The sequence below is a fragment of the Gorilla gorilla genome, chromosome 6 (genome assembly GCF_029281585.2).
Source record: "Gorilla gorilla gorilla isolate KB3781 chromosome 6, NHGRI_mGorGor1-v2.1_pri, whole genome shotgun sequence".
Taxonomy (NCBI): Eukaryota; Metazoa; Chordata; class Mammalia; order Primates; family Hominidae; genus Gorilla; species Gorilla gorilla.
The window spans coordinates 104,816,645-104,844,111 of NC_073230.2; the positions used below are offsets into that span (position 1 = coordinate 104,816,645).

Sequence of the window (27,467 nt, forward strand, 5' to 3'; positions counted from 1 at the left end):
CAAATCATCAGCTATGACAGTCAAAGGTATTCAGTTGATTATGACAAGAGTAAAACTGTCAAAGTGATGACAAAAAAGGGGGAAACATTTTTTAAATTAAAAATCTAGCTGAGTTTGAAGTAGAGAGCAAAAATTTTTCATCTGTCTACACTGTCAGCTTTCTGTGCATGTAAAACATATTTATTATTTTCTAAATTAATTTAATGAGTTTCAGATTGTACAGGATGTCATAATGGAAACAGGATTATGCAAGATAAGAAGGAGTTTTGTTCTCTAAATGAGTTTTACCTAGACTCCCTGTGTTGTACTTTTGATCTGAGCTGTGTTTCATTTACCACATTGGAGGAGGTTACATAAAGGGTAAAATAATAGAAACTTAATCAGGAAACAGGTTTTCTTTTTGCTGCATTTTATTATGTACTTTTGCCTTATTCCATAGCCTAATTCCTGAAAATAATAAAAGATGTGTCATTTTAAAATAAGAACAATTGAAACCACATTGCATTATAACTATGCATCTGTTTTTCAAAGCTATCCCTAACTTTTCACACCAATTGATCTTCAGAACAAACTTGTAGATTATTTAGGAATTATTGGTGGATAATATAAACTTCCTGCACTCCACCTTCTGTAAAATGCTAGATAAATATTAGTTGGCAAATTTAATTTTACAGATAAAAAATAAACACACAGGCAAAATAATTTCTCTGAAATACATCATTGTTTCCAAACACTTATTCCAATAACTTTTTGTGTTACAGAATAATATAATACAAACTGGCCCTATCAGTCCAAGCACGGAGTTTTGCAGTGAAAATAATTTCCTGTAGAGTATTTATCATGACATATAAAGACGTATAGTTATGCTACACACATGACTGATTTTGTAAATGTAATGCCATTTTCTGGTAGACAAATCTCCGTCTATGTTTTATATAACCCACACCAAAATGATTAGTTGATTTAGGTAGGCATTTGGGCTCTGAAGCCTTACATCATTGACATTTCTGTCATCCGCAATCAATGTGAAACAACTTCCAACTTGGCAATAACTTGTCTCCTGAATTTCCAAATAAAAACTTTGGAAAGTTGAAATTACTTCTCTAATATTTTCTCATTTCATTTTCTCATCACTGGCCAGATAATCACCATGGCCACAGCCCTGAAGAGAGAATCATCTATGGTGTAGAGAATAGTAGCACATTTTTGGAATGCAGTCCGAAGTCGCAGAGAGCGCTTGTCTATTGGCAATTCCAGAGGCGAAATGAAGAGCGAAAAGAAGAGGTACAGGAATGAAACTGACTGGATCATTTATATCTAAGATATACTGTTAAGTAATCCTTGTATTTTTCACTTGAGGAAAGAAAAAGCACTGAGAATGCTTATCCTCTTCTGAACCAATCAATTGCTCACTCATTAAACAAGTGTTTAGTGCAGAATGATGACGTGACAGACTTTGTACTATGAATTAGAGAAACAAAGGTAACCTGGTAAGAGTTTCTGCCCCAGAAGCAGTTTGGGGATACATATTAGACTCCCCTTATTTCTTACTGTGTTTATCTACAAAGAAATTGTGTTATTTATAGTTGTGCACAAATAAAAAAAAAACTCCTACTAATTTTAAATTTTGTTCAATTAATTATATTATCAAAATCTGTTTTTCTTTATCCATTACCTTCCTCCTTAAATGGGGAAGGGAGGTTGGGAAAAGATAGTAGTAGATGTAGGGTGATGGATTTAAGGCTGCACTATAAGCTCTGATATCAACTATTGATGCAGGATGATGAGGCAGATCTCCCTGCTCATTTGATCCATTTATAACTCCATAAGAGTAAAGAATTGTATACAGAAAATCTTAGTGAGCACTACAAGCCTTTAAAACTTTTTAACAGCCTTAAATAAGCATAAACAGATTATTAAGTTGATTAATAAAATGTATTATATGCAGACGATTTTACAAACATAATATGATGTTAAAGGTAAAAACTCTTCCATTATCTCTTGACATTTTAATCAGTCTTAAAATTATATAATCCCATCATAAAATGCAAGATTGATTTCATGCATTACCAGGTGAGGTTTTTGAGACCTCTATTGTAAACTGTATTCAAATTAAAAGTGAGGTTACAAATATTCAAAAATACGGTCTCATATATATTCCCATTCAAGACCAACTGAATGAAATAAATAATTAGTAAGCATGAAATTTTCTGCTTGTTCAACTTCTATTTTTTTTAAATTTCATTTTTGGAAATCTTATTATAAATTCATTCTAATGCCCCATATCTTTCTAGTATCATGGTTCTGTAGTTCTAATTTCAATATTTAATGTTAACTTTATCCTATATTTATATACCTACTTTCAAATGTATAAAGTATCTTTGCTCTTTCCTCCAGTTACCGTGAATATTTTAAATTATTATAAGAAATTCTATTAAAACAGTAATATAACCAATACTTTCCAATACATCTTAAAAACAATTGACAGATATTATAATTCTCCTAATGGGAAAATGCTATCACTTCTCTTAAATTAAAATTTTTATTAACTGTTAAAATGTGCCTCAACACATAATCTAAAGTTTTACAGACACGGAGTTTCAGAGCTTCTATTTCTTTTAAATATGTATATTTTACACTGCCTTTTTTTTAACCTGCTAGATCAGAGTGGATGATCATATCATCAGGACAGATCAAGGCCTTCTGCTGCGTAGTCTACAACAGAAGGATTCAGGCAATTACCTCTGCCATGCAGTGGAACATGGGTTCATACAAACTCTTCTTAAGGTAACCCTGGAAGTCATTGACACAGAGCATTTGGAAGAACTTCTTCATAAAGATGATGATGGAGATGGCTCTAAGACCAAAGAAATGTCCAATAGCATGACACCTAGCCAGAAGGTCTGGTACAGAGACTTCATGCAGCTCATCAACCACCCCAATCTCAACACGATGGATGAGTTCTGTGAACAAGTTTGGAAAAGGGACCGAAAACAACGTCGGCAAAGGCCAGGACATACCCCAGGGAATAGTAACAAATGGAAGCACTTACAAGAAAATAAGAAAGGTAGAAACAGGAGGACCCACGAATTTGAGAGGGCACCCAGGAGTGTCTGAGCTGCATTACCTCTAGAAACCTCAAACAAGTAGAAACTTGCCTAGACAATAACTGGAAAAAAAATGCAATATACATGAACTTTTTTCATGGCATTATGTGGATGTTTACAATGGTGGGAAATTCAGCTGAGTTCCACCAATTATAAATTAAATCCATGAGTAACTTTCCTAATAGGCTTTTTTTCCTAATACCACCACCTAACAGAGAACACAGGTGAATGCAGATGTTCACTTTAGCAGACTTAATGTTTCCTATGAGATTTCACTGTACAGGTTTGTCTTTCTTCTTTGCCTGAGAAATAAAAATGTCATTTGCCATATTGCCATCTAAAGGAGAAAAACTGCATCAGCAAAGCCATTGTTTTGAACTAAAAGTTTAAAATGAACTGCATGGATTTACTAAGCTGATGAATATTCCAAAACGTGGTTGGATTCAAGGATATATTTTGTCTACCGGCCCTCATGTTTGTATGTACTTGAGGAGTAAAATTAGTAAAATGATACTGAATGAAATGTTCTGTGGAAATATTAAAAAAAAAAAAGAAAACATAAGCCATCCATCATCCAGAAGAAAAATGGAATACACTGATCTACTACTGATGTCTTCTTTCAGCTTTGATCTAAAGATGTATTTTATTAAAACTATAATTTAAATGTACCATGAAAAATATGCAGTAAAAATTAGTTGTTTTCTAAGCTAGAGTAGGATTTGTCTTACAATTATTGTGCTATGTAGTTTTTGTTTTAAAAATTCCAATGGTGTGCTGCTTTCTTTGGACATTTTATTTTCAATTCTATAAGAGGGATAGATGACATTGTTCTAGAAACACATATACATCATTAAGAGTGAATCTCTAAAACCAGGATATAAATTATGCTTTATTTCTCTGAGAAAATCAAACAAATGGAAGCTGTTCATACCTCCCCTTCTTTAAGCATTATCTAAATTAATTTTTACTTGCATAATGTTCTTAGCAGAAAGAAACAGAACATTTAAGCAGGAAAAATGGAAGAAACAAATTGATTTTTAAGTGCATTTTACTATAATGAATCAATGAAGGGAAAAGGAACTGCATATTTCATGAAAATAATAAGCATTGTCTTAATATTCTGTTAATAGAAAATGTGTCTTAATTCTGTGCTTGAATCCCTGCATGATATTTGAGACTAAGATCTCTCTTATGATTCTACTAAGAATTATATCTGTGTCACTTAATTTTTTTAAAAGAGAGAGATCAATAAGAGCAACATGTTAAAGGCAAAGTTTCCAATTATTTACATCTGTATCAGGTGCCTCTTACCTTTCCTTATTTAAGACAATTATTTGTAAAAGAAACACATGACTTTTCATGTCAATGGGAGGGACTTTTCTACAAAATATTTTCCAGGATGCAACCCACATTTAAACAATGTAAAACTCTTTGTTTCCTGCAACAACTTACAAAATAAGGTAAAAGACTAAAATTCAAGATTTGCTTCCTTCATTGTCCTAAGACGATTCGTTGAGAATCACTGACTTTGAGATATTTAAAACTTTCAGCATTATACTGTGGTTTCTTTTGCACTGCACTCACCTATTCAGGACTCCTCCCCCAGGTTCCTCATCATGCACAAAAATGCAAAGAAAACATCTTATTAGTAATTAATGAAGCGACATTGAAATTCTAACTCTAGCTGTCTTTGGATTCTAATTAACTCAGCATCAATTTCTCACCTCAGACTACAGTGAATTTTTATTTCCTATCAGCTGAAATATTTCACAGATGGAAGCTCATGTTTCAGTTTTAATGATTGCCTTGAATAAACAAGTTGTTGCCACTTGTTTCAAACAAAAGCCTAAAAATAATCTACATTCAATTTTAGGCTCCATTGACTAATATGGTGTTGCTTTTGGAAGTACTGTATATCCTCAAATGGAAGCCGAATTGTTAAATTATTTGAAGGACACACCACTGTACAGAAAGTAGTGTTTCAAATATAAATTGAAGAACAAAGAGTGCTCCAAAAAATAGGTCATTCTTTTATTTTCATAAAGTATCTAAACTGTACTAACATTCAGTGTTGTGTTTCATTCTAAATTTGCAGCTGAAATAAATTTATTTGCAATAGCAGAAATATCTTATTATTCATCCTCAGAAATAAAGGATTTTAAGGGATAGAGATTATATGATAAATTTATAGAAGACTTTCAGAATTTGAATGCATTTTGTTTAGTGTTATGAAATGACAATAGAAAAAAGTCTCGACTTCAATTAAAAGTTACACAAACAAATCTACAGGCATGTCTTTATATACCATCAGGTCTAAGTTTTCAAAGAAAATTGTAGATATAACTTGCAGATAACTCATTACAGTCATAATTTCTGCCCATGTGTATTGAGAGGGGGCAGTTTGCACGAAAAAGAATTATTGGCCCATTTAATAATTCAGCTTTAAATAGACTTTGTCATATGCATGAATCATCAGAGATGAAACTGTTTGAGAGACTCATGTGACCTTACGAAAATTACAACAGCAGTCTTAAAGTATGAAAAAGATGCATCACAGCAGAGACATTATGGCCCAGTTGATATCAAATGTAAAATGTAAATGCATGTAAATGCACACTTCATTTTATGTATTATTTAGTAATTTGCAATGGTATGTGTTTAATATTTTTGCTACCTACACATTAGGCAAAAAAAAGATGTAAATAATTTGGGAGAAAAAGAGGAAGAACAGTGTAAAATAAAACTTTCTATAAGTACTCCATTTCAATGTATTCAACATCATCCTAAAAGGCAAGATTTTCCCACGCAGGTGACAAGGTGGTTTATGTACTATTTAAGGGCGCAAGGTGCGTGCCCGTTTAATAAGCATGTTTTTTGCCAGGTAGGAAATATGTTCCATATCTGTACTTATCATTGCATTTCAGATGGGAACTAGAAAAACTGGAGAGAAAAATGTAATGAAACTGCTGCTGTAAATTATTCCTTTTAGCATGTATTCACTTGCTAAATACACATTTCTTCAAAATATTTGAATTCAGATGTCTTTACTGTTCCCTATAACATATGGTGTTAAGGAACATAAGCTCATAAAATGTTGAGAACCAGAGTCAGGTTGCTACATAATTAGCTAACAGATTTCTTCATTGTAGTTATCTGTAAACTGGATTCTATATTTATGGTGATGATGTGAATTTTTATGCCCTTTAAATTAAATATTGTTCTTTTTAATGTCATACCTAAAAAGGAAATGTAGGGATAAATTTTTATAATGTGTCATTTTCATAATCAGTTTGGTTTTATTCAGGATCCACAAAGATGTCAGATGACTGTTATTGAAATTGCTTATCTTAAAGGTCACAGACAAGCATTTTATTAATATGGAGCCATTAGTATAATATGTTAAAATCTTTGTTTTATTAGCTCATTTTAAAACACAATTTCCATTCAATTTAATGAAACTGTATCAGGTTTCATGGTTTCAAAGACAGACTTAAATAGGATTCAACACCCCCGTATCGTGTAATAACATGTTAAACTGGTCTAACACCAAAGACATCTATACTTTTAACTTGATTTGTAATAATTATTTGAAGTCAATGTTAATGTTTGCAAATACATGTTTCCATAAAGAAGAAAACATTATTTTTCAAAAATCTGTAAAATCTCATTAGTTTGTTTGATCTCTAAAAATTTTCTTAAACTAGTTAACTAAATGAACATAATTTTTCAAGTTAATAAATTAAGAAAATATCTAAATGAAAGAGAGAATAAAATCAGCATATGTGACAGCCCATATAGTAAGGACAGTTTCGCAATCAACGTAACCAAGGAAAACAGCTTTGTTATCATTTCAAACATGCAGGCACACACAGGCAGAGGCAAAGCTGGAACCAAACCAAACAAAAAGAAGATTTTGAATATTAAAAAACTGGGCCTCTAGACACTTTGCCTTTTAGAACCAGCTTCCTACATGTTCAAGTAAATTCCACTGATAGATCTTGACTATCTACAATGTGCTAGGTATTATGTTAGGTGATGAGGACACTAAAGTGAATAAGACATAACCCTTGTTCTCAAAGAGCTCACAATGAAATTAAGGAAACAGAACGAGATGACTTATCATCATCTAATCCAGCAAGTCTTTCCTAATCCTCCCATCCCTAGTTCAAGCTAGGGACCTTCTCTATGCGAAACCTGTGCCTTGTATATACCTTTCATTGTCACACTACCCCAGTGTGTGATTTATTTGTTTATGTTTCCATCTCCATTTCTAGACTGTGAGCTCCTTGAGGGCAGGATTTGTATCTAATTGATCTCTGTCCCCAGTGTCTAGCATGATGCCTGGCACAAAGAGGGAGCCCAATAAATTACTGTTGAAAAGAACCAAGTTACGATATGACAATTGCCAAATACAAGCTCACAATAAGAGCGGTATGGATCAAAGTTAAAAAAAAAGGAATTAACTTGTGGAGAGAGATCATGGGGTGCTTCAGAGTAAGTGACTTTCCAGCTGTGAATCAGTCAGATATGCCTAGATGAAGAAACAAAATGGCAATCTGAGTAGAAGAAATAAGGAGAAAGGAGGAGAGGTGTGAAAAAAAGTCCTTTTTCTGAGAACAAGTGTTCAAACAGATAAAACACAGGTTTCATAAAGAAAAGTTAAATGTCCCACTACTATGAGTCAAAATGGTGCATTTGCTTTTTCCTGGGTTTTGATTTATTGCCCTCTGTTTGTACCCCACATTCGCATCCTTGGCACAGACTGTCATATGTCATGCATTCAGCCTCCTACACTTCCACCCCACAATCTCTTTACCTTCCTTCTTAATGTTCACCTCATTTATCTTTACTCAGCTAAAGTCATAGCACTAAGCAGTGTTCCCACAACCGTCTTCAAACTCATCTGTATTTCATAATCTCTTTTCTAGTTCAAACCACCACAGGTCAGCTGAAACTCTGAATTCTACAAATAAATATTTAGAGGAAGCTAACTTCATCAGACACTCCCCTATGCTCTCAGTTCAAACGAAAGTTTCTGTTATATTTCACCTACCTACAGCCTTACCTCACTCAGCTAGCATTAGACTACTCAGCAATGACTTCCAACATTGCCTTGCTAAAAAGCAAGGTGGCTCACAAACAAGACTTCAGCAAAGATAGCATTAAAATGTGAAGTCTGCATTTGTTCAAGGCATACCTTAGATGGAGTAATTCATGGCCAAGCAATGCTGCAGGTGTGGTCAGCTCATGTAGTTGATAGGCAGACTCCTATTATTTTAAACAAACAAACCAAAAAAGTTTTTTAAAAAATGAGGCCCACCTTCATCTTGAATATGTCAACCCCGCACCACCGTTGTATTAATCTGTCATGTTTTTCTCATATAACAAATTGTATATACAATGTTTATTTATATAGGACCTAAGCAAAAGTTTTTATAGATGTGTTCATGTCATCACAATTCAGGTAATGTGAAGGCTCAACTTCCATCTTCTCTCTTTGTAAATCTCACTGAAGCATTAGATCTCAAGTAAATACATTTGTAAAAAACCATGTCATTTGTGTAGCTCAGTTCTTAATGTTTTGTTTCTTTTGTTGATAACTAATTCCAGAGAAGCTTAAACATTTTTAGACAAAGTTTTCATCTAAAATCAAACAGCCACGTCAGGAATTTTTTAAATACACCACAATTTTTAGGGATTTTCATCCTTCAAAAAAGATTGACAGTTTTATTAGCCCTCAAATATTTGTATTTTACTCATGCAGTATTTTAAATTGCTGATAAATGTGAAAAACTCAGTTTAAGTCTGGGTCTGTGTATGCCATTCAATATATTCCATTTAAATTTAGATACTGATGAATAATGGTCTAGCTAAGTATCCAATTTGCATTGTTGCCATCTACCAATTTCAGAATCATTGCTCATTTTCTTCCTTGCAGAACTTTTGACCCTAATAGCATGCCTGTTGAAATTATTTTTATTGTATTTGCCTTCAGAAGTGGTTTGAATTATTACCCAATGAATATTAGACAGCATCACAAAAATAATCTGTTATCCATATGGAAAAGAATACTGTCAATGAGTTTATTGAATTCTTTAAATATTTACTCAAAACATAAGAGAATACTTATCCCAGGATTATTCTATTTTGATCAAAACAATTATGTAGTCATTAGTCATTAACTTTAGAAACATTACATTGTTTAGGTTTCTTCTTTAACTTCCTGACCCCTCTAGAATCCAAAACAAAAACAAACAAACAAAAAATCAACAAGTACTCTAGATGGCAAAATCACTTATTCAAAAGGTAGCATGTCCTCTTCCCCTCAGTGAAGATTGGAATGTAATTTGCAACTGTGACCATACTGGTCTTCTTCTTCTAATCTCCTCTTGGTCCTGAGACAATGTTTCTAAAAATTATGTCATATCAGGAAGCTCTATATTCATTATTGAGAAGTAATATTCTTGAACTTCTAGAAGGAAATATTTATATAATTTATAAAATGTATATCAATAAGCCCAAAGCAGAAACTCTTTGTAATACACTGTACTGTATTAATTTTAATTCAATAATATAATATCAAATAAAAACATAAGCAGATGTATGGAAGCATTAATACATCCTAAAGTGCTAAAGTTACTGCCTGGTGCTAGTAACGTTACATTTTTTATATTCATTGTGTTTTTAGATATTATATTCACTACGTATTTTTATATTGTGTTTTTAGATATTATAGTCTAAATATTTTTATGATATCACGTGGGCCTTTTCATATGAAGTAGGACACACAGCCTGAGGATCTGGCACAATATACTGTACTTGAGTTTTCTATGGTGAGTGAGAATTAGCCTTTGACTTTGAGAAACTCACAATCTATTGAAGAGCAGGAAACACAACATTTAACATGATGTGTCATACAAGGGATATAGTAATAGTCATAGTAGTCATATTAGTAATGATAGCAGTAATATCAAGTGTTTACAACATACTGTTTTATCAAGTGCTTTATTTGTATTACTTTAATTATTATAACAACTCAAAAAATCCTATTTTATCCTTATTATATCAATAAAGAAACTGAAGTACAGAGTGGTTGAATAACTAACTGCTCAATTCACATGATCAAAAGCGATAGACATAAAGTTCTAATTCAAGTATGATTTACAATTACCTGTGTTTCCAGAAAGATAACTAGTTATTGTAAATATAATTTAAGATGCCATGCTGTATGGAAATAGAGAAAAAGGATGTCAAAGACTCTTAGAAGATGAAGAAGAGAATGGTGAATGAGTTGACCTAGAAATAAGGGAACATCTCTTTCACTAAGAGAGGAGAGACAATCAAATAGGAAATCAGCAGCACAGTTAAAAACAGGTTTTGGAGACCTGCAAACCTGGGTTGAATACCTGCTATACCCATGTACTTAGTGGTGTCTTTGAGTATTGATTTATTTCTACTTCTCTGGGCCTCAGTTCTCCACTGTATAAGATTTTAATATATCAGTTCTTCCATCTACATGAGATAAATGATAGAAAACGTATTCACAGAATTGGGGTAATAGTTAACATTGACATATAATGTTTACTGCTAACACTAATTATTTACTCACTTTTCTTGATTTCCATCCTGATAATGATGAGAACATGATGTTCTTTCTCATTTCCAAATAAAATGTTTTTGATTATATCTATTACCACCTTCTGTAGATCTTTAGCCCTCTACTTTCTGTCATTAATTTCTCTTGCTTCCCATTTTAAAGTAGTAGTTGTAAAAAATAGCAATAATCTCCCTTGGCCATGTCTTTCATGTGAGCACTTTTCTACATCTTACCTTTGCCCATAAAAATTTGCAAAAGAAATTCTAAATGACTCCTAATCAAAGATAACAGATGTTTGACTTTTTATTCTCTAAAAAAACACTACATTAAGATATCAGCACTTTTATCTTAATTTCCAACCATGTTAACTTTTAATTGCAAATTTTGGGGCTACTGTCTGCCATCATGATCTCTAAGAATGCATTTTAGAGTAAATTAGTCAATTTTTTTTTTTTTGAGATGGAGTCTCGCTCTGTCGCCCAGGCTAGAGTGCAGTGGCAAGATCTTGGCTCACTGTAAGCTCCGCCTCCCGGGTTCGCGCCATTCTCCTGCCTCAGACTCCCGAGTAGCTGGGACTACAGGTGCCCGCCACCACACCGGGCTAATTTTTTGTATTTTTAGTAGAGACGGGGGTTCACCGTGTTAGCCATGATGGTCTCGATCTCCTGACCTCGTGATCCGCCCGCCTCGGCCTCCCAAAGTGCTGGGATTACAGGCGTGAGCCACCACGCCCGGCCAATTATTTTTTTTACTAAGTAATCACCTGTTTAATTCTTTTAATATACAGTTTTCAAAGTTAGCATTTTCCAGCTCGAAAAGGAGACAGTTTTAAAATGTCTTCCAGAAGACAAAATGATTATTTTTATATAGACTCAATGAAATAAACTATATGATACTAAGTGTGTTTTCATATATGAAAAGGTTTGAGACACAGTCTAAGCAATTGCAAGTGCTGATGAACTTTCAAAAATAAAATCAAACTTAAAAAATATATATTGTTGAAAAAATTCTATGTATTATAATAATATATAATTCACAGGAAGACAATGTAAGCAGAGGCATTTATTCACGGTCTCTAAAGAACACATGAAAAGACCACTACCATAATTCACACCTAAAATGATGATAATTTATGCAAAATCATTCCCTTTAAAAAGTAGAGATGAAAAGAGACGTGACACCTCAAAACCCTGCCAAGCTAGGGATAAACATAAGAAATAAACCATATGTGTTGTGGGAGGCAAATCCACAAAGAAACTGTTAGGCAAAAATAAAACCAAACTATGACATGATCCAGATGTTCACTAATATAAAGGCCTCAGCAAAATCCGATGGACTTCAAGGTCTGGTAGGAAAGGATAAAAGTTCCAAAAGTTCCAAATGTGTGAACACTGATTGGCTTCAATTATTTGGTAATCTTTTTTAAATAATTGCTTTTGTTTGAAGTATTGTCGTCTTTAAGCTTTGACTATTTTGGAAATTGATAAAAAGCAGCACAAAAAGATGAAACAAAAGTGCAGGCTTTGAAGTACAATCATTTTGTTCATAGTAACTTTAAGAGACCATTTGGGCTGGCCCCCAGAAAAGACAATTGTATACATTAGAGTTTAGACAATCTGGAAGGGAGAAAAAGGGTAAGGCCTGTACACAAATATTTTATACTGTCCATAACTTGAAAGAGAATTAATTAAAAAACCCAATAGGCTATACTAAGTGTGTATAAATATAGTCATGGTAGATAGCACTGAGGATAATTTTCAGATAAAATTTGAACTAAGATTTCTTTTATGCATAGAGTACAGATGCACCATTTATACATATCTAGTTCTAGGCATATCTAAGTTTCTGAGTGCTTCTTAGCAGTCGTCCTATGTTTAAATGTCTTTCATTGAATACAACACAGTTCAGTTTATATACTCAACTTTCATTTATTAGTCACAGGATGCTAAAATATTTAACACAATATTAGGAGATTGAATTGGAAAGTGCTCAAAAACTTTAGAAAATGAAGACATAATGAGCCAGAAAAATCTCGATGCTGGGAGGGTTGAAAGAGAGAATAGGGGCTCAAAAAAGCAAGGAAAGAAAATGCATTGATTTTAAAAGGAAGTAACAGCATAAAAAGAACAAAGATATCATCTCTTTTATTAACAGTGCAAATGCTGTCTTGTTCCTTTTTTATCCTTATGCAGATCCTAATCTTATGTGCTATTGATCTCTCTTTAGATTGTCTAACATGGGTAACCATCCACTAAGTCCAGCATACTCAAAACATGTAACCAAAGTGTGGAATATGGACATTTCTATCACCTGGGAGTTCATGAGATATACGGATACATAAGACCCACACGAGACCTACAGAATCAAAATCAACATTTTAGTCAATTCGCAGGTGATTTGTGTGCACAATAATGCTTGAGCCCAGTGCTTTTAACTCCCAGGCCACAGTGTGGTACCAGTCCATGGCCTGTTAGGAATGGGCCACACAGTAGGAGGTGAGTGATGGAGGAGCCAGCATTACCACCTGAGCCCCATCTCCTGTCAGATTAGCAGTGGCACTGGATTCTCATAGGAGCACGGACTCTACTGAGAACTGTGGATGCCAGGGATCCAGGTTGGGTGCTCGTTATTGGAACCTAACTAATGCCTGATGATCTGAGGTGGAAGAGTTTCATCCCGAAATCATTCCCAACACCCCCATCTGTGGAAAAATTGTCTTCCACAAAACCAGTCCCTGATGCCAAAAGGTTGGAAACCACTGCTTAATTGAGTGATTCATACAAATTTGTATCTCACTCTTTCAGGGGCACAAATTTGGAGTGTTCTTACCCAATGATTTGTCAAGATTTCACTGGCCCAGTGGCTCCACTCAGGCTTTCTCCTGTCTGAGTTCTAAGAAGGCTTACCTGCTTCCAAGGTTTGCTGGCCTCAGGGGTGAGGATCAGATACTAAGATGTAAGGGCCCTAAAACATCAGGTTAAAATTACTTAGTGTGCTGATGAAAATATTAAATATTTCAGAGTTGCTGTGATGAAAGTCATTAGAAAGTATTTGTGTTCTAAGTAATATTTACTCAGCAATGATATAGGGTAAATTGGAGGTAGGAGAATTTCTACTCCTACTATTTCTACTATTCTGCTTTTCTTCTTCTTCTCCTTGTTCTTCTTCTTATTGTTATTACTATTATTATTATTATTATTATTGAGACAGGGTCTGTCGCCCAGGCTGGAGTGCAGTGGCGCCATCATGGCTGACTGCAGCCTCAACCTCCCCGGGCTCTGGTGATCCTCCCATCTCAGCCTCACGAGTAGCTGGAACTACAGACAATGCCACCACATGCCCAGCTCATTTTTGTAGTTTTTGTAGAGATCGGGTTTCACCATGTTGGCCAGGCTGGTCTCTAACTCCTTCACTCAAGTGATCCGCCGGTCTCGGCCTCCCAAAGTGTTGGGATTATAGGCATGAGCCACTGCACCTGGCCCCTATTTAGCTTTTCAAAAGTAATGCATCCCTTATAAAAAAAATTGGTAAGAAAAGAATATGCAACACCTCAACTACAGAAATATTTTTATCCAGCTGACAACATCCTTCAGAGAGTCAGTGCATTGCAATGTAACGGTATTACTTTATAGATAATGTTATCTTCTCATTTCTTTTAGGCTTTCAGTGTAATGAAAGTACACATTTTTCTGAATTATTACAGTATTGGGCTTCATGAAGTTTGGCGGCAGTGAGAGTTGTTTGATTTCTCAAAAATTTTTTCCAGTAATTTTCATAGTATTTGTATTCTATGAAGGAAATATAGTAACTTAAATACTTCCTATAAATAGAAATACTCAAGTTACCCACTGAAAGACCTTTTAAACTAAAATATGCAACTTTGGCAAAAACAGTAATCAGAGGCTATTTCCTTAGAAAATTTTGGTGCCACTGAAACCCAATAATATATAGAGCCAATATTTAAAAATACAACCAACGTTAACAATGTATTCATGCATCCATGCCATATATTTTTAAGATTTATTTTTCAATTCATACTGGGTGGTCTACTACTGCTTTTTACACTACAACCAACTGATCCCAAGTTCAGGGTTATTGAAAATCATCATAAATAAAATCCATGTGTGCATTGTTTAAGTACCAGCGGATATTTACAAAGGTTTCAGCAAGTTTACCCGTTCACCGCCCTTATCAATGTCTACCATTAATTCTACAATTAAAATTTGGCAATAATGTTAAAATCACCCAATAATCTGTCCTGAAAAATTCAAGTAGGGTCATGAAGAAGTGAAATAATTTTTTTATGTTGTACTCACTGTTGCACGTCAAAGCAGCAGACACTATGTGTTTAAGAAGGCTGTGAACTTCTTGGACTGTCAGTTGTCACAGATCCATACATTCTGTCAAATAGAATGTCTGTCCTTAAGAAAAGTTAAAAAAAAGTACCTATACTATTATTTGTATGAAAATAGTTTATTAAATAACAGCAGTATTATATGCCTATTAAAAATCACTTCCACAAAATCATTTAGAACTGAAGTCCTGAATGTTTTATGTCAATGAGATTTCAGGAAGCAGGGACTTTAAATTAAAGCTCAAGGGAGTTTCCAGCTATGGAGTTTGAAAAGTACAGTTTTATCTTAAGCTCTCTGTAAATCATCTTAAAATACTGCTGATTTGCTAATGTGTAACATAAGCTCCTAAATTTTTGTTGGAGAGAAGGGATAAATTGGGAGCAATGGGAATGGGAATCAGGGGGCAAAGTGAGGTGTGGGAAAGTTTCTAAAGAAGATACGGTGCACTAACTGAACTAACTGAGCAGTTGTTACAGGACAAAATTAACTCACTAACAAAGAAGTGCTAGTTTAGTATCTCTCTCATCAAACATAACCATTTCATCTGTATCATTATGTGTTAGGCTTCTTAATGTGATGGTAAAAGTCATACTTTTATATTTTTATCCTAAAGAGGTAGCCCTTTAATAAAAATTTCATGTAGCATTAACAGCCGTATCATTAGACACAAAGCCCAGTGCCAAAGAATCGTACAATCCAAATCTCCATTGATAGCAAACAGTCCACTCTTAGGTATGCATTGATAAATGTGTTGTCCTGACACATATTTATGGGAAGTTACTTAGAACCAAGATCCTTTAGGAACTGTTTTCTTGGCCAGATGCTGTAGAGAATCCATATGCCTTCCACTCAAATCCTGTGCTGACCACCATAGAGTAGGGGCCAGTAGCTCATGACATAAATGTTATGTAAAATGGGCAAGGTTTTAATTAGTTAATGAGAAATGGTGGAAAATTGTTCAGCATGGAAGAAGAACTACGCTTTCCAGGAGACTCTGCATCCTTTTCTCTTTGGGGTTGAAGAGAGAACCACAAAGTACATAGCCAGGTGAGAGGGTGGGAACAGGAGCACTCTGACCACTTCCAGAGAGGAGGAATGTCTCTCCAGGTCAAAGCAAAAGAGCTACATATGACTGAGGGTTCAGAGTAATTACGCAAAAGTGGAAGTAAGAAGATCAGTGGGAGAAAAGATGGAAGGATAACTAACTTTACCTTTCTTCCTTTTAGAAATCTGAATTTTCAAGACAACAGTTACAGTGAAGCTACAGAAAAGATAATTTTGGGGTTTGGGTTAATCTGAAAAAAGGCATGACTTAATGGTTGGTTCAGGGAGTAGCTAATTTAGCTGGAACACAGATTCTCAAATCTTGGGTTGTTTTACCTATGTACTCTGTGTGTGTGTGTGTGTGTGTGTGTGTGTGTGTGTGTGTGTGTTTGAACTAATTTAAACAAGACCACATTTTAGCCCTATCTATGTATTCATATTTAAAAACAAGTCACTTGTAGGATTCTTATATTCAAAGCTAAAATTGCTGTTGGAAAGCAACACTTCTTATGATGCAAGCAGCCATTCACCTTGCTCATCTTTGCATTTTATACACCTTTGGCTTATAAAATGGATTGTAACTTCTCCTTCTCTAGGAAAGTACATTTCAGTGGTAAGAAACTCAAAAGTTCCATCTTTCCCACAAAACTCAAGGAGAACTTGGAGAAATAAAATGTCATATACATCTCATAGTTGTACGTTCCTCCTACAATTCTTGACTTTCAAGTTCTGTCTTGGACCCTGCCACTACCCACCTTCAGTTCCTGCTGCTCTTTTAGATCCAGCTAAGAGCCTGTCTTAGCTGATACTCACATACCCAGCATCAGACCCCTGTGCTCGGAAGCCACAGCAGTTCCTTGTGCCACTAGATGGTGCCATTCCAGTTCCTCTACTGCCCTGGCCTTCCTACGTCTTACATATTCTGGTTCCTGGTTTGATCCACACAATTGAACAATAGTAGTAATAAGTCTACACACATTTTTAAATGTCCTTAATCATTTCTTTTAAGAATTTTCAATTTGAACTCAACCAGAAGAGACTTCAGGAAAGATGAAGATTTTTGCATCAGACTTTTTTTTTTATCTCAGGTGAGAGTGCCCAAATGCAATTGTTCTCATTCTCTTCCTAGAGTGATTTTTTTTTTTTTAAGGAGAAGCTTTTTTTTCAAGTTCTTCCTCAAAATTTTCCACAGGTTACAGAGGAAAGAAGGTGAACCAAGGAAATCCCTTGGGATATGCAACAAGTATCACAGGATTGTTCCAAACAGATTTCAAATGTGATTCTCACAATTTTTCAGGTTGTGCATCATAACATACATAAAATAATTGCTGTAAACGATGGAATGTTAAACGGCCTGAATTACAACATAATACACTAACAGGGAAGTACTTCCGGAATAGGAAGGATCTTCCCCAAATCTCATTAACCACATTGCTGCCTCTTCTGCTTTCCTGCTTACTTTACTTCAGTCTCTCCTTCCACGAGAGACCTGTACATCACTGCTCATAATTGTGGATACCCAGGCACTTGTACTATTGTTAGAATCTGAGTTCACTGGTTTGTTTGTTTGTTTTGAGACGGAGTCTTGCTCTGTCTCCCAGACTGGAGTGCAGTGGCGCAATCTCGGCTCACTGCAACCTCCGCCTCCTGGGCTTACCCCATTCTCCTGTCTCAGCCTCCCGAGTAGCTGGGACTACAGGCGCCCGCCACCACACCCGGTTCATTTTTTGTATTTTTAGTAGAGACGGGGTTTCACCGTGTTAGCCAGGATAGTCTCCATCTCCTGACCTCGTGATCCACCCGCCTCAGCCTCCCAAAGTGCTGGAGTTCACTTTTTAAAAATGTCATGCTGTCTCCTATAATACATCCATACTATCATCATAATCTGATGATTTATTTAGAGATTAATCAGAAACAGGTGTGTATGATAGGCAATCATCTGTCACGTGCTTAGAATATGTAAAAATTAATCAAACATGCATGATGAATGGATTGACGATGGGCTCAGGAAGACCAAATTATATTGATATATCTCATTTACTTGCTGGACAAAAATTATTTATCAAATCCTTACTGTGTGTTCAGCATAGGAAATATAAACCTGACTTCTAGGGGGTTACAACCTGTCAGTTGAGATAAGATAGTTGATGCTGAAATATGTAATAGAAAGTGATGAGCATCTTTAAAAAAGAGGTTTACATGCTACAACAATTCACAAGACATACAGTTAAATTAAAAAGCCTCAGAAGTAATTCAAGAGCTGCTATCTTCTGTCAGGTATGTCCAGCCTTCTTAGCCCTATTACACAGAGAAATGGGCATGTAGTCGAAGGCTTTGACGCTAGGATTAATGTCCCTCTGTTTTTTTGTTTGTTTTTTTTTTTTTTTTTGAGACCGAGTCTTGCTCTGTCGCCGAGGCTGGAGTGCAATGGCATGATCTTGGCTCACTGCAACCTCTGCCTCCTGGGTTCAAGTGATTCTCCTGCCTCAGACTCCTGAATAGCTGGGATTACAGGTGCATGCCACCATGCCCAGCTAATTTTTGTATTTTTAGTAGAGACAGGGTTTCACCATGTTGACCAGGCTTGTCTCAAACTCCTGATCTCAGGCGATCCACCCACTTGGGCCTCCCAAAGTGCTGGGATTACAGGTGTGAGCCACCATGCCCAGCTGGATTAATGTCTCTTACAGTGCTGATCATACTAAATAGCACTGTCTCTATGATGTATGAAGTTAACATAAATATTTCTCTATGATAACTGAAATATTTATACAAATGTACTTTTTATATAAATTTGTTTATGTGTAAATATTTTTGATATTTCCAGAACAAATGTTTTATACTGGTAACTCTCTGCTTTTCAATTTGCTACTAGTAGCTTCTATGACTTGGTTCCTATTAACCCCTTCTTAAGTATTATTTTGCTTTTATGTAGAAAGATCCTAGGAGTTTAGATTACTCATTTCTTTCACATTGTGCTGATATAATGCATAACTTTTAATTGTGTGTTCACTTTTAAAAATATACTTCAGGAAGAGTTCAGTCTTGAGAATGGGTTTGCGTTAGGGGAAAATATCAACAGTCTGTCAACTTTTCAAGTAAAGACCTCTCAGGATATGAGCATCTAGGGGTTTTGCAAGGGCTATTTTCACATCATAAAATGCCTGTTTGAATTTCGTGGCAACTTTTGTTTTTGACATTTTATTTATGAATTGAAAGGCATCTCCATGCATCATTATCTTGAAGAATGTAACATTACAGGATTCCAAATGAGTATAGAAACTTAAAAGCTCCATTATTTTAGGCCACCTGCACCTGACATTTTCCCTGGGGACCTATTCCTGTGTGATTTCCTTGCATGAAGTAAAAGCTTTTTTATAAATCGCATTGAAGTTATTTCCAACTGTTAAAAGTCCTACTTTCAGTGGTGAAATCGCCTTTCCTTATTTGATTTTTGCCTTCTTCCTTTTGCATTTTGGAAAAATTTGACAGAATCTTAAATCTATCTAATCTTTGACAAAACTCAATTGATGAGGTTAGATAATGAGCATAGAAAATAGATTATAATTATCGCCTCTCGTTTTTAAGTTGGATTTGGAATCCTGCGCAAGCAATTGCTTCTGCAGGTGATATCCCGTCCAGACCTCTGACCCATATGTCAGCACTCCAAGAGGACATATTTTGGTCATTCATTCATTCATTCATTCACTAAATGTTTTATGAGGGCTACTACTCTATGTTAAAAATGTTTCTAAATGCTGAGGATTTAGTAGTGAAAGAGAAAAAGACAAAATTCCTACACTAAAGGCTTTTACAGTTCAATGTGTGAAACCCACAATAAAACATTAAACAAGTATATATCTAGCATATCTGTTTTTCCCACAGTTTTCTTTAGCATTAAGCAAAGTGCTTTATACATAGTAAGTGCTTAACAACTATTTGTTGAATGAAAGATATAGCCTGTCATTGCTACTTACTAACAAGCTACTTATCATCTTTGCTAAATGGGAATAAAAAGAGTTATCTACAGTGTTTCTGTAAAGATTTTAAAAACACAATGTACTAAATGTGTAAATTACACTTCCTACCACATAGTAAATCATGGAAAGCATCACTTCACTTCAACACAAAGTCATGCACAACACATTGTAAGTGTTAGAAAAATTAAAGACATGGAGTTAGTGATGTTCTGGTAGGTGGTTAGATACAGCTAAGTGGGGATGGCTGCACCTGAATCAATCAGGAAGGATGGAATAAAGACATCTTATTCCTTCTTCACTTTCAATGGTGGTGAAATTCACAATCAACAATTCACAATCAATCAGAATCAAAAGACATAAAGGAGTAAGCTATTTCAGCTAATGATTTGAATCAGTCTGACAAGTGATGGTGATAGCTCTATAAAATGAGTAATAGGTCAGTATTAGTGTGCAGGCTAAAATAGTCAAGTCGTTCTGCAGCTGTGGCTGAAAATTAGTCTTTTCAAAGTGGCTTCAATATACAAACTGAAGTGGTGAAAGTACCCAGAATGGCAGATATACCAAGTAGGAGGATAAAATGTGTTATAAGTACTAAAACTGATTATTATATAATTTGATATTTCCACTATTTGTGCTATAATCATTTCCTTTTATCATTGTTAATAATTAAATTTTGATAATACACACCTTACTTTATTCATTCAACAAATATTGAGAACCTCTAATGTTCCAGAACATGTGCATATACTCTAAACTGTCATAACACACAGAAATCTTTTAATATGAGACAAACTCCTCTGTATCTTATCATAACATAAAATTTAGCTAACTAACCCAACCATGTAAGAACTTGCACTTGCAAATATTATGCCATGAACATATAATCAAGTGGAAACTACTTAATTGAGAACTGGCCCCACTCAGTTTGAATCTCAACATCTGTCCTTCTTCAAATGAAAAACATTCAGGAAAAGAAAAAAATGACACATTGTAAATCTATGATAGTTTCCATCAGTGTCAGTTGGTAAAACTTAACTAATGCTATTTGAGGTCATAATTACATGAATAGAGTCAAAGTGTTTGACATATGTAGATTCCATACATGAGTTTAGTTCATTTGCTTAAATTCACCTATTTTTATTAAAAGGTAAGTAGGTACCATAAATCACAAAATTATAATATATTTCACTGATGGAGAACCAAAATTAACAAGTGAATGAGTACATCTGCAAATGTTGAATAAATAAACCTTCACCTAAAAAATATTTCTTTAGCCTCCAAGGCCTTCCTTGTTAGAAACAATATCATGAGAAAATGCTTTTCTTTCTTAGCTTTCTCATAGGCAATTGAGGGGAAATCTAGTTAATAGGGGAAAGGAAGTAATATAAAACTAAATGAGTAAGTGGGACAGAGTAACGTGGAAAAACGTAGACAATCTACTTATTCAGGAACATTCTCTTAACAGCACCTCTTTTCTGCCACTATCTCTTAACTCTGAAATCCCAGTGGAGTTGAATATTATATTTTCTTACTTGGATTGATTCTCCCAAATTCTTTGTTAACTGAGAAAACTGATATTGTATGAATTCTCCAAATGACTGTGGTTTCAAATGAGAGGTACATTTATAAAAACTTTAATTCCTCTACTTTTAAAATGAGAGACTATTAATCTTAATTACGTATTATTATAGCACCTAATATTTTGAAAATAAGGAATAACTTTAAAAAGAGTCAAATCAAAATTGAGGAAAAGACTTTCCCATTAGGATATAACAAAATTATGTTTTAAAAATGGTGAATTATTTCCCAAAGTATTTAAAACATATTACATTTAAAATAGAATGGGCTTCTATTGGGCATGAATGTCTGTAGTCCCAGCTACTCGGGAGTCTGGGGCTGGAGGTTTTCTAGAGTCCAGGAGTTCGAGTCCAGCATGGGCAACATAGTGAGACTCACATCTCTAAAAAGAAAAATATAAAATAGACTGGGCTTCTTACTTACTGCCAACCAACTCAACTCTGAATGTTAGCTAGTTATGTATCTGCAATTAGCTACATAATAAAGATATCCACTACCAAAATACTTGGGCAAAAGCTGACCCTGCAGTTAAACTAGCAATGTAAATATTTTAATTCACAACTTCTCAATAGTTCCTCAAATTTGTCAGTACTTTCTAATTAATACAATATTTTTATTGCCTTGATCAAGTTTATAGAATATTAAATGCAAAAATGAAATAGGAAAACAAAGGAATATTGAAACATTTGTGCAAAATCGCAGAAAATAATATCAGGATTGATTGTTGTTTATCAACTACAATTTTTAGAAAGATATATGAAATGTCATAAAACACGTCGGTCTGCAATGATGTTATGTAGAGTAATTTCTCTATTTTTCACAATCACCAGCTAATGCAATATATCAAAATAACTGATATTAAAAAGGAAACCACCACTTAACACTTTCATACAATTAAGTTGTAATAATTTTTGAAAATGTATTTTTCTCACAAGAGTTTAGTCATGAAACAACACAAGATTCTCCAATAAGATCTGGATAAAGAAAAGCCACTTTTAATGCCAATAAATTGACATAGTTTACTCAAACTATTATGGGGTAAGTATGTATGAAAAACAGCAATAAAATGATATTTTCTAAAATCAAATATAGTGACCCCAGGCAAAAAGAACACAATAACACCATTGACGAAATGCACTTGCCACGTAGATTAGTCACCAATGAAACAATGGTAGCAGGCAGGTCAGTCTGACACTGAGCTAAGATAGAGTGACACATTTTCAGCAAAAATTTAACACAGTTCACAAGACAAATAGGCAATGTCAAAGTGTATAAAGAATGGAAAACTAACAGAGGCTTCTAGTGCTCAGATAACCATGACCATAGGAAGTCAGATGACTCCAATTATGAGGCCTTAACAAAAGCACCACTATCCTCCCAGTAAAATTCCCTGAACTCAGATGAAGAACGCAGAGGACACCGACAATTCACACAAACCAGAAAAGTAATGACAGATACCGAATTTTGATCCTTCAAGGGCATAGGACATTTTACTTATTTTATGTTTTGTTATCTTCAGAAAAGCTTCCCATATGTCTCTGTTCCAGCACTTTCTATTTTATATGCCCATACAGCATATACTTTACATTTTAATTTGATTGGCATCTTAACTCAGATGGTGAGCTTTTTGGGAAAAAAATGACATATCTGATTTGTCTCTATGTCTGTTGCTGCAAGCATAGTTCAAGACACATAGTAGTAGGTACTCAATCAGTGTTTAATTGGTTGATTTGTAATTACATTACTATTAGAAACATGTCAGACTTTAACACATATTTTAAAATGAGAGTGCTGTATTTGAGTATGAACGACAAACGGGCGTGAGCGTATACATATACGTAGTATAGTATCAAGTGTAGAAAACTTGATATTGCACCATAGCATTGAACAAAAAGGCACACTGAGGACATGCCACAGTCCCCTTCACTCATATTAAACCCTAGAACTAAATATTTTTTTAAGAATTATGTTTTTAAACGTTGCATAGATGTAGGGTAATGCTCAGAAGTGGTAAGTAAAGTTTCTGAAGATCAAAACAGAGTTATTCCCAAGAGACTGAAAATGGACAAACTTTGATCATGCAGAAGAAAGTCAGCTCATCAGACTTTTGGAAGAGTGTGATTTTTAAAACTTGATAGGAGCAAAGCCACAGAAATTCCATGGTAGGGCCTGCAGTGAGAGGAGGCAGGAGCACGCACATTAGAATTAACTGGGGTATCACAAAAGGAATAGTCTGTCAGCCCAAGCCCATTTCCTATTCCTCTGCCATCTCACACCACACACACTTCTCCACCAGTACAATCTATAGCATTCGTGTTTGTCTCCAGCTAGAACTCCATGGACGGAGACAGAAGACGAGGCCATAGGCAGCTGGGAATGCTTGAGAAAAAATGAAAGAAAGAAGAGCAGGTTAGCCTCTATCTAAGGCTAATCTTGCCCCTCTGCTAGAATCACTGAAAACTGTGGGTAGTAAAAGGGCCAGCCATGGTTTGAGTGTTCCACCCCAGACAGACTTACTGAGCTAAAATAACCAAATGCCTGAAAGAGAAGCTGAACTACCAATAAGAACACTTCAACAGAATCACAAGACACCCTAAAAGTATCTGCCCCACGAAATATTAAAAATAAAACAGGAGAACCTGAACTCAAGAAAACAGATTAGATGAACAGTGATTATCAACAGATAGTTTTTGCATGGGAATCTGTTTAAAAACGAAACTATCTGTGGTGATGGATGTGTTAATCAATTTGACTGTGGAGATCGGTAGACAATGTATATGTAGGTTTACATTGGCTTTGAATATATTCAATTTTTTATTTGCCAAATATTTTTAAAGAATAAAAGTGTTGAGAACTCAACTTTAGTGCTGAAAAAAGTGCTGAGTCTCACCCTTAGGTGTTATAAGATTGGTTCAGGGTGCTGCCGGAGGCTCAGGATTTCTAAAAGCTTCTCCTCAAGTGACATTTATATCCAGCCAAGGATGCAACCTTCTGTGATAGGATATCAATAACAAGAATTTAAAACACACACACACCCTCATAGAAAGAGGAAGAGCTTGAATCTATGATGCCTATTATAAAATTGAAAGAGCATTCTAGGATTTATGGTATTATCTTTATCCTCTGCTGGTTTTCCTCTGTTGCCATTGCCTATTGCCTATTACTTGAATAAAGAGCAGCTTCAGTAAGTTTAGGGTATCTCCAGGAAATATTCTAAAAATTAATGTTTAAAAAGCCACACAAAGTAGAATAATCTTGTATTCAACAAGGCCCATTATCTAGTCCTCACATGCTCAGAAATCTGATCTGCCAGATTTCCAGAGCTTATGTACTCAGAGATGCTGAATCTAGGGTACAAAATTCAATGTGGAAAGCAGAATGATAATTTACTAATTTGCAATGATAAATATAACTGTGAATGAGATAGAAAAGCATACAATGGGAGGTTTCTATTTACCATGAAATCAGGACAAAAGGAATTAGTTATATGATTCAAATGTTTGAGAGCTTCAGGCTATGAGTATTGGAACCATCGCTTCTTCATTAAAAAGAAAAAGGATTTGTTAAATTTCTCTTATATATCAGTATAGCACATAAGCATGTAGATAATGTTTCTTGTCTCAGGGTGGTTGTCATGGATTAAGCAAGGATAACAATTAAGTATACAATACATAAATCAAGAAAAATATCAAATAGTGACTACAGTGGGTTGAATAGTGTCCCTCCATAATCCATGTCTACCCAAACCTCAGAATGTGACCTTATTTGGAAGCAGGGTTTTTGCGGAGGTCACACTGGATTGGGGTAGGCCCTAAATTGAATGACTGGTGTCCTTATCAGAAAAGGAGAGGATGCAGAGAGGCACACATAAAGAAGAGGCCATGTGAGCTTGGAGGGAGGCAGAATTACTTATGCTTCCAAAAGGTGAAAAATGCCAGGAGCCACCAGAAACCAGAAGAATCAAGGAAGAATTCACTTCTAGATCCTTTGTACAGAGCATGGCCCTTTCAGCACCTGGCTTTCAGACTTTTGGTCTCTAAAATTGTGAGGGAATAAATTTCTGTTGTTGTAAACCATCTAGTTTGTGGTAATTTCTTATGGCAGCACTAATACAGCAGTGATCCATTGGAGGTAAAGAATTAGGAAGATAATTATATCATAGAAAATCAATGAATGAGGTTGATTCTGGGGTTCACATGGAAATAAAGAGCTAGCCACAAAAAAGAAAAACAGGAAGAATGCTCAAAATAGAAGAAATGGCAACAAAACTCCTAAGTGTGGCAAATTTAAGGAACCCAAAATGAGGCTAAAGCTCAATGGACTAAGGATAGAAGGCTAGGAGACAGGTGAGAAAGGAATTCAAGATTCATGTAACATAGGAATTTATACAGATTTTAATTCTAAATCCAATTTGAAAATGTGTGAAAATTTGAAAATAAGCAAGAAGTGGACTCAGTATTTAACATTTAAAAAATTCTCTCTGATTTCTACCTGGAAAATGTATTTTGTGTTGTTGGCTTTTCAGTTTACTAGTGAGTTGGGAGAGTTCCTTGACCACCCTCACAGGACTTGCCACACGGGTGTGGCTCTCTGTTTGAACAAGCTCTCAAACTCTCTCCTTTGAACAAGCTCAAACCCTTTATGGGAGGGCGAGCACGCAGACGGGCAGGTGCAGGAACCAAGGGGAGCGCTTTTGGGCTCCAGCCCCATGGCAGCATCTAGGAGTGGATGTCTGACACTCCTGAAGCCCAAGTGGGCGTGAGTTACAGTGCGCTCTTTTAGTCTTGCCATCCACGGATGGCTTAAGTGTTAGACAGCTCAGTGAACCCTCTTGGCACCCAGGTCCAATCCAGCATCCAGGAAGAATCAGGTCGCACACAGACTAGAAGGGTGAAAGTTGGGGTTTTAGTAAGTGGTGGAGGTGGCTCTCCACAGAATGGATGGGGAGTTGGGAGGGGAATGGAGTGGGGAGATGATCTTCCCCTGGAGTTTGGCTGTCCAGTGGCCAACCTCCTTTCCAATAGTCCCCAGACGAACTCCTCTCGGCATTCAGACACTCCTTCTCTTCTCTCCTTCGAAATGCCCTGCATTTCTGCTTTTCATCTGTTCGGCCACTTCTGGAGCCTGGGATGTGGAGTTTATATGGGCACAGGATAGGGGGCATAGCAGGCCAAAAGGCAACTTTTTGGGCGTGAAAACAGGAATACCTGTTCTCATTTAGGGCCACGGGTTTCCAGGCTTGAGGGTGGGGCCTATGCTGGGAAACTGCCCTCTTCTACCCAGTATTTCTGTCTCCTGTCTTTATCACTAGCATACAGTCATAAAGAGGAATGGCTTGGAATAAGCTCAACATGCTATTTCCAGACCTCTTAATCCTGTCTTTGGCAGCATGTTTTAGTATCAATACAATGACAGTAGAAAAATGGAAGAATATTAAGGGAGGACGACGCCAACACCAAATACAAATAATTGTCATATGAGTAATTGCAGCCTTCCTCTCATTTTGTTTTTCATCCACTCTCAGAAGCAACTGCTGGTTTTCCAAACAGAGTGTGATGAAGGGCTAAGACTCATAGCTTATCAATTGATATTACTGATATTGTAATTTTCTTGAACTAAAAGTAAAGTCCTATTTCATTATCATTTATATTATTTCTTATAGACATAGCCAGTTAGCAATAATATTCTTAGCTAACTACATCTGAGAATTTGAGATTTCCTAAAAAATGGCAAAAAAAAATGCTAACATGAAATGATTGGTACTGAATATGCTGTCCAAAAGGTTTGTTATCTTTTGTGATATAAC

The 27,467-nt window shown here is 35.3% G+C and overlaps 1 protein-coding gene across 18 annotated transcripts in view; it reads left to right on the forward strand.

The window, feature by feature from the left end:
- SEMA3A (semaphorin 3A) overlaps positions 1-8,658 on the forward strand; it is a 541,127-nt gene extending 532,469 nt beyond the window's left edge. For all 18 annotated transcript variants that reach the window (XM_063708664.1, XM_055392175.2, XM_063708667.1 and 15 more), the window contains 2 exons: positions 1,142-1,284; positions 2,662-8,658. In XM_063708664.1, the coding sequence (XP_063564734.1) occupies positions 1,142-1,284; positions 2,662-3,117 (599 nt within the window). In that variant the 3' untranslated portion in view covers positions 3,118-8,658. The remainder of the gene's footprint in view (positions 1-1,141; positions 1,285-2,661) is intronic.
- Positions 8,659-27,467: the final 18,809 nt, after the last annotated feature.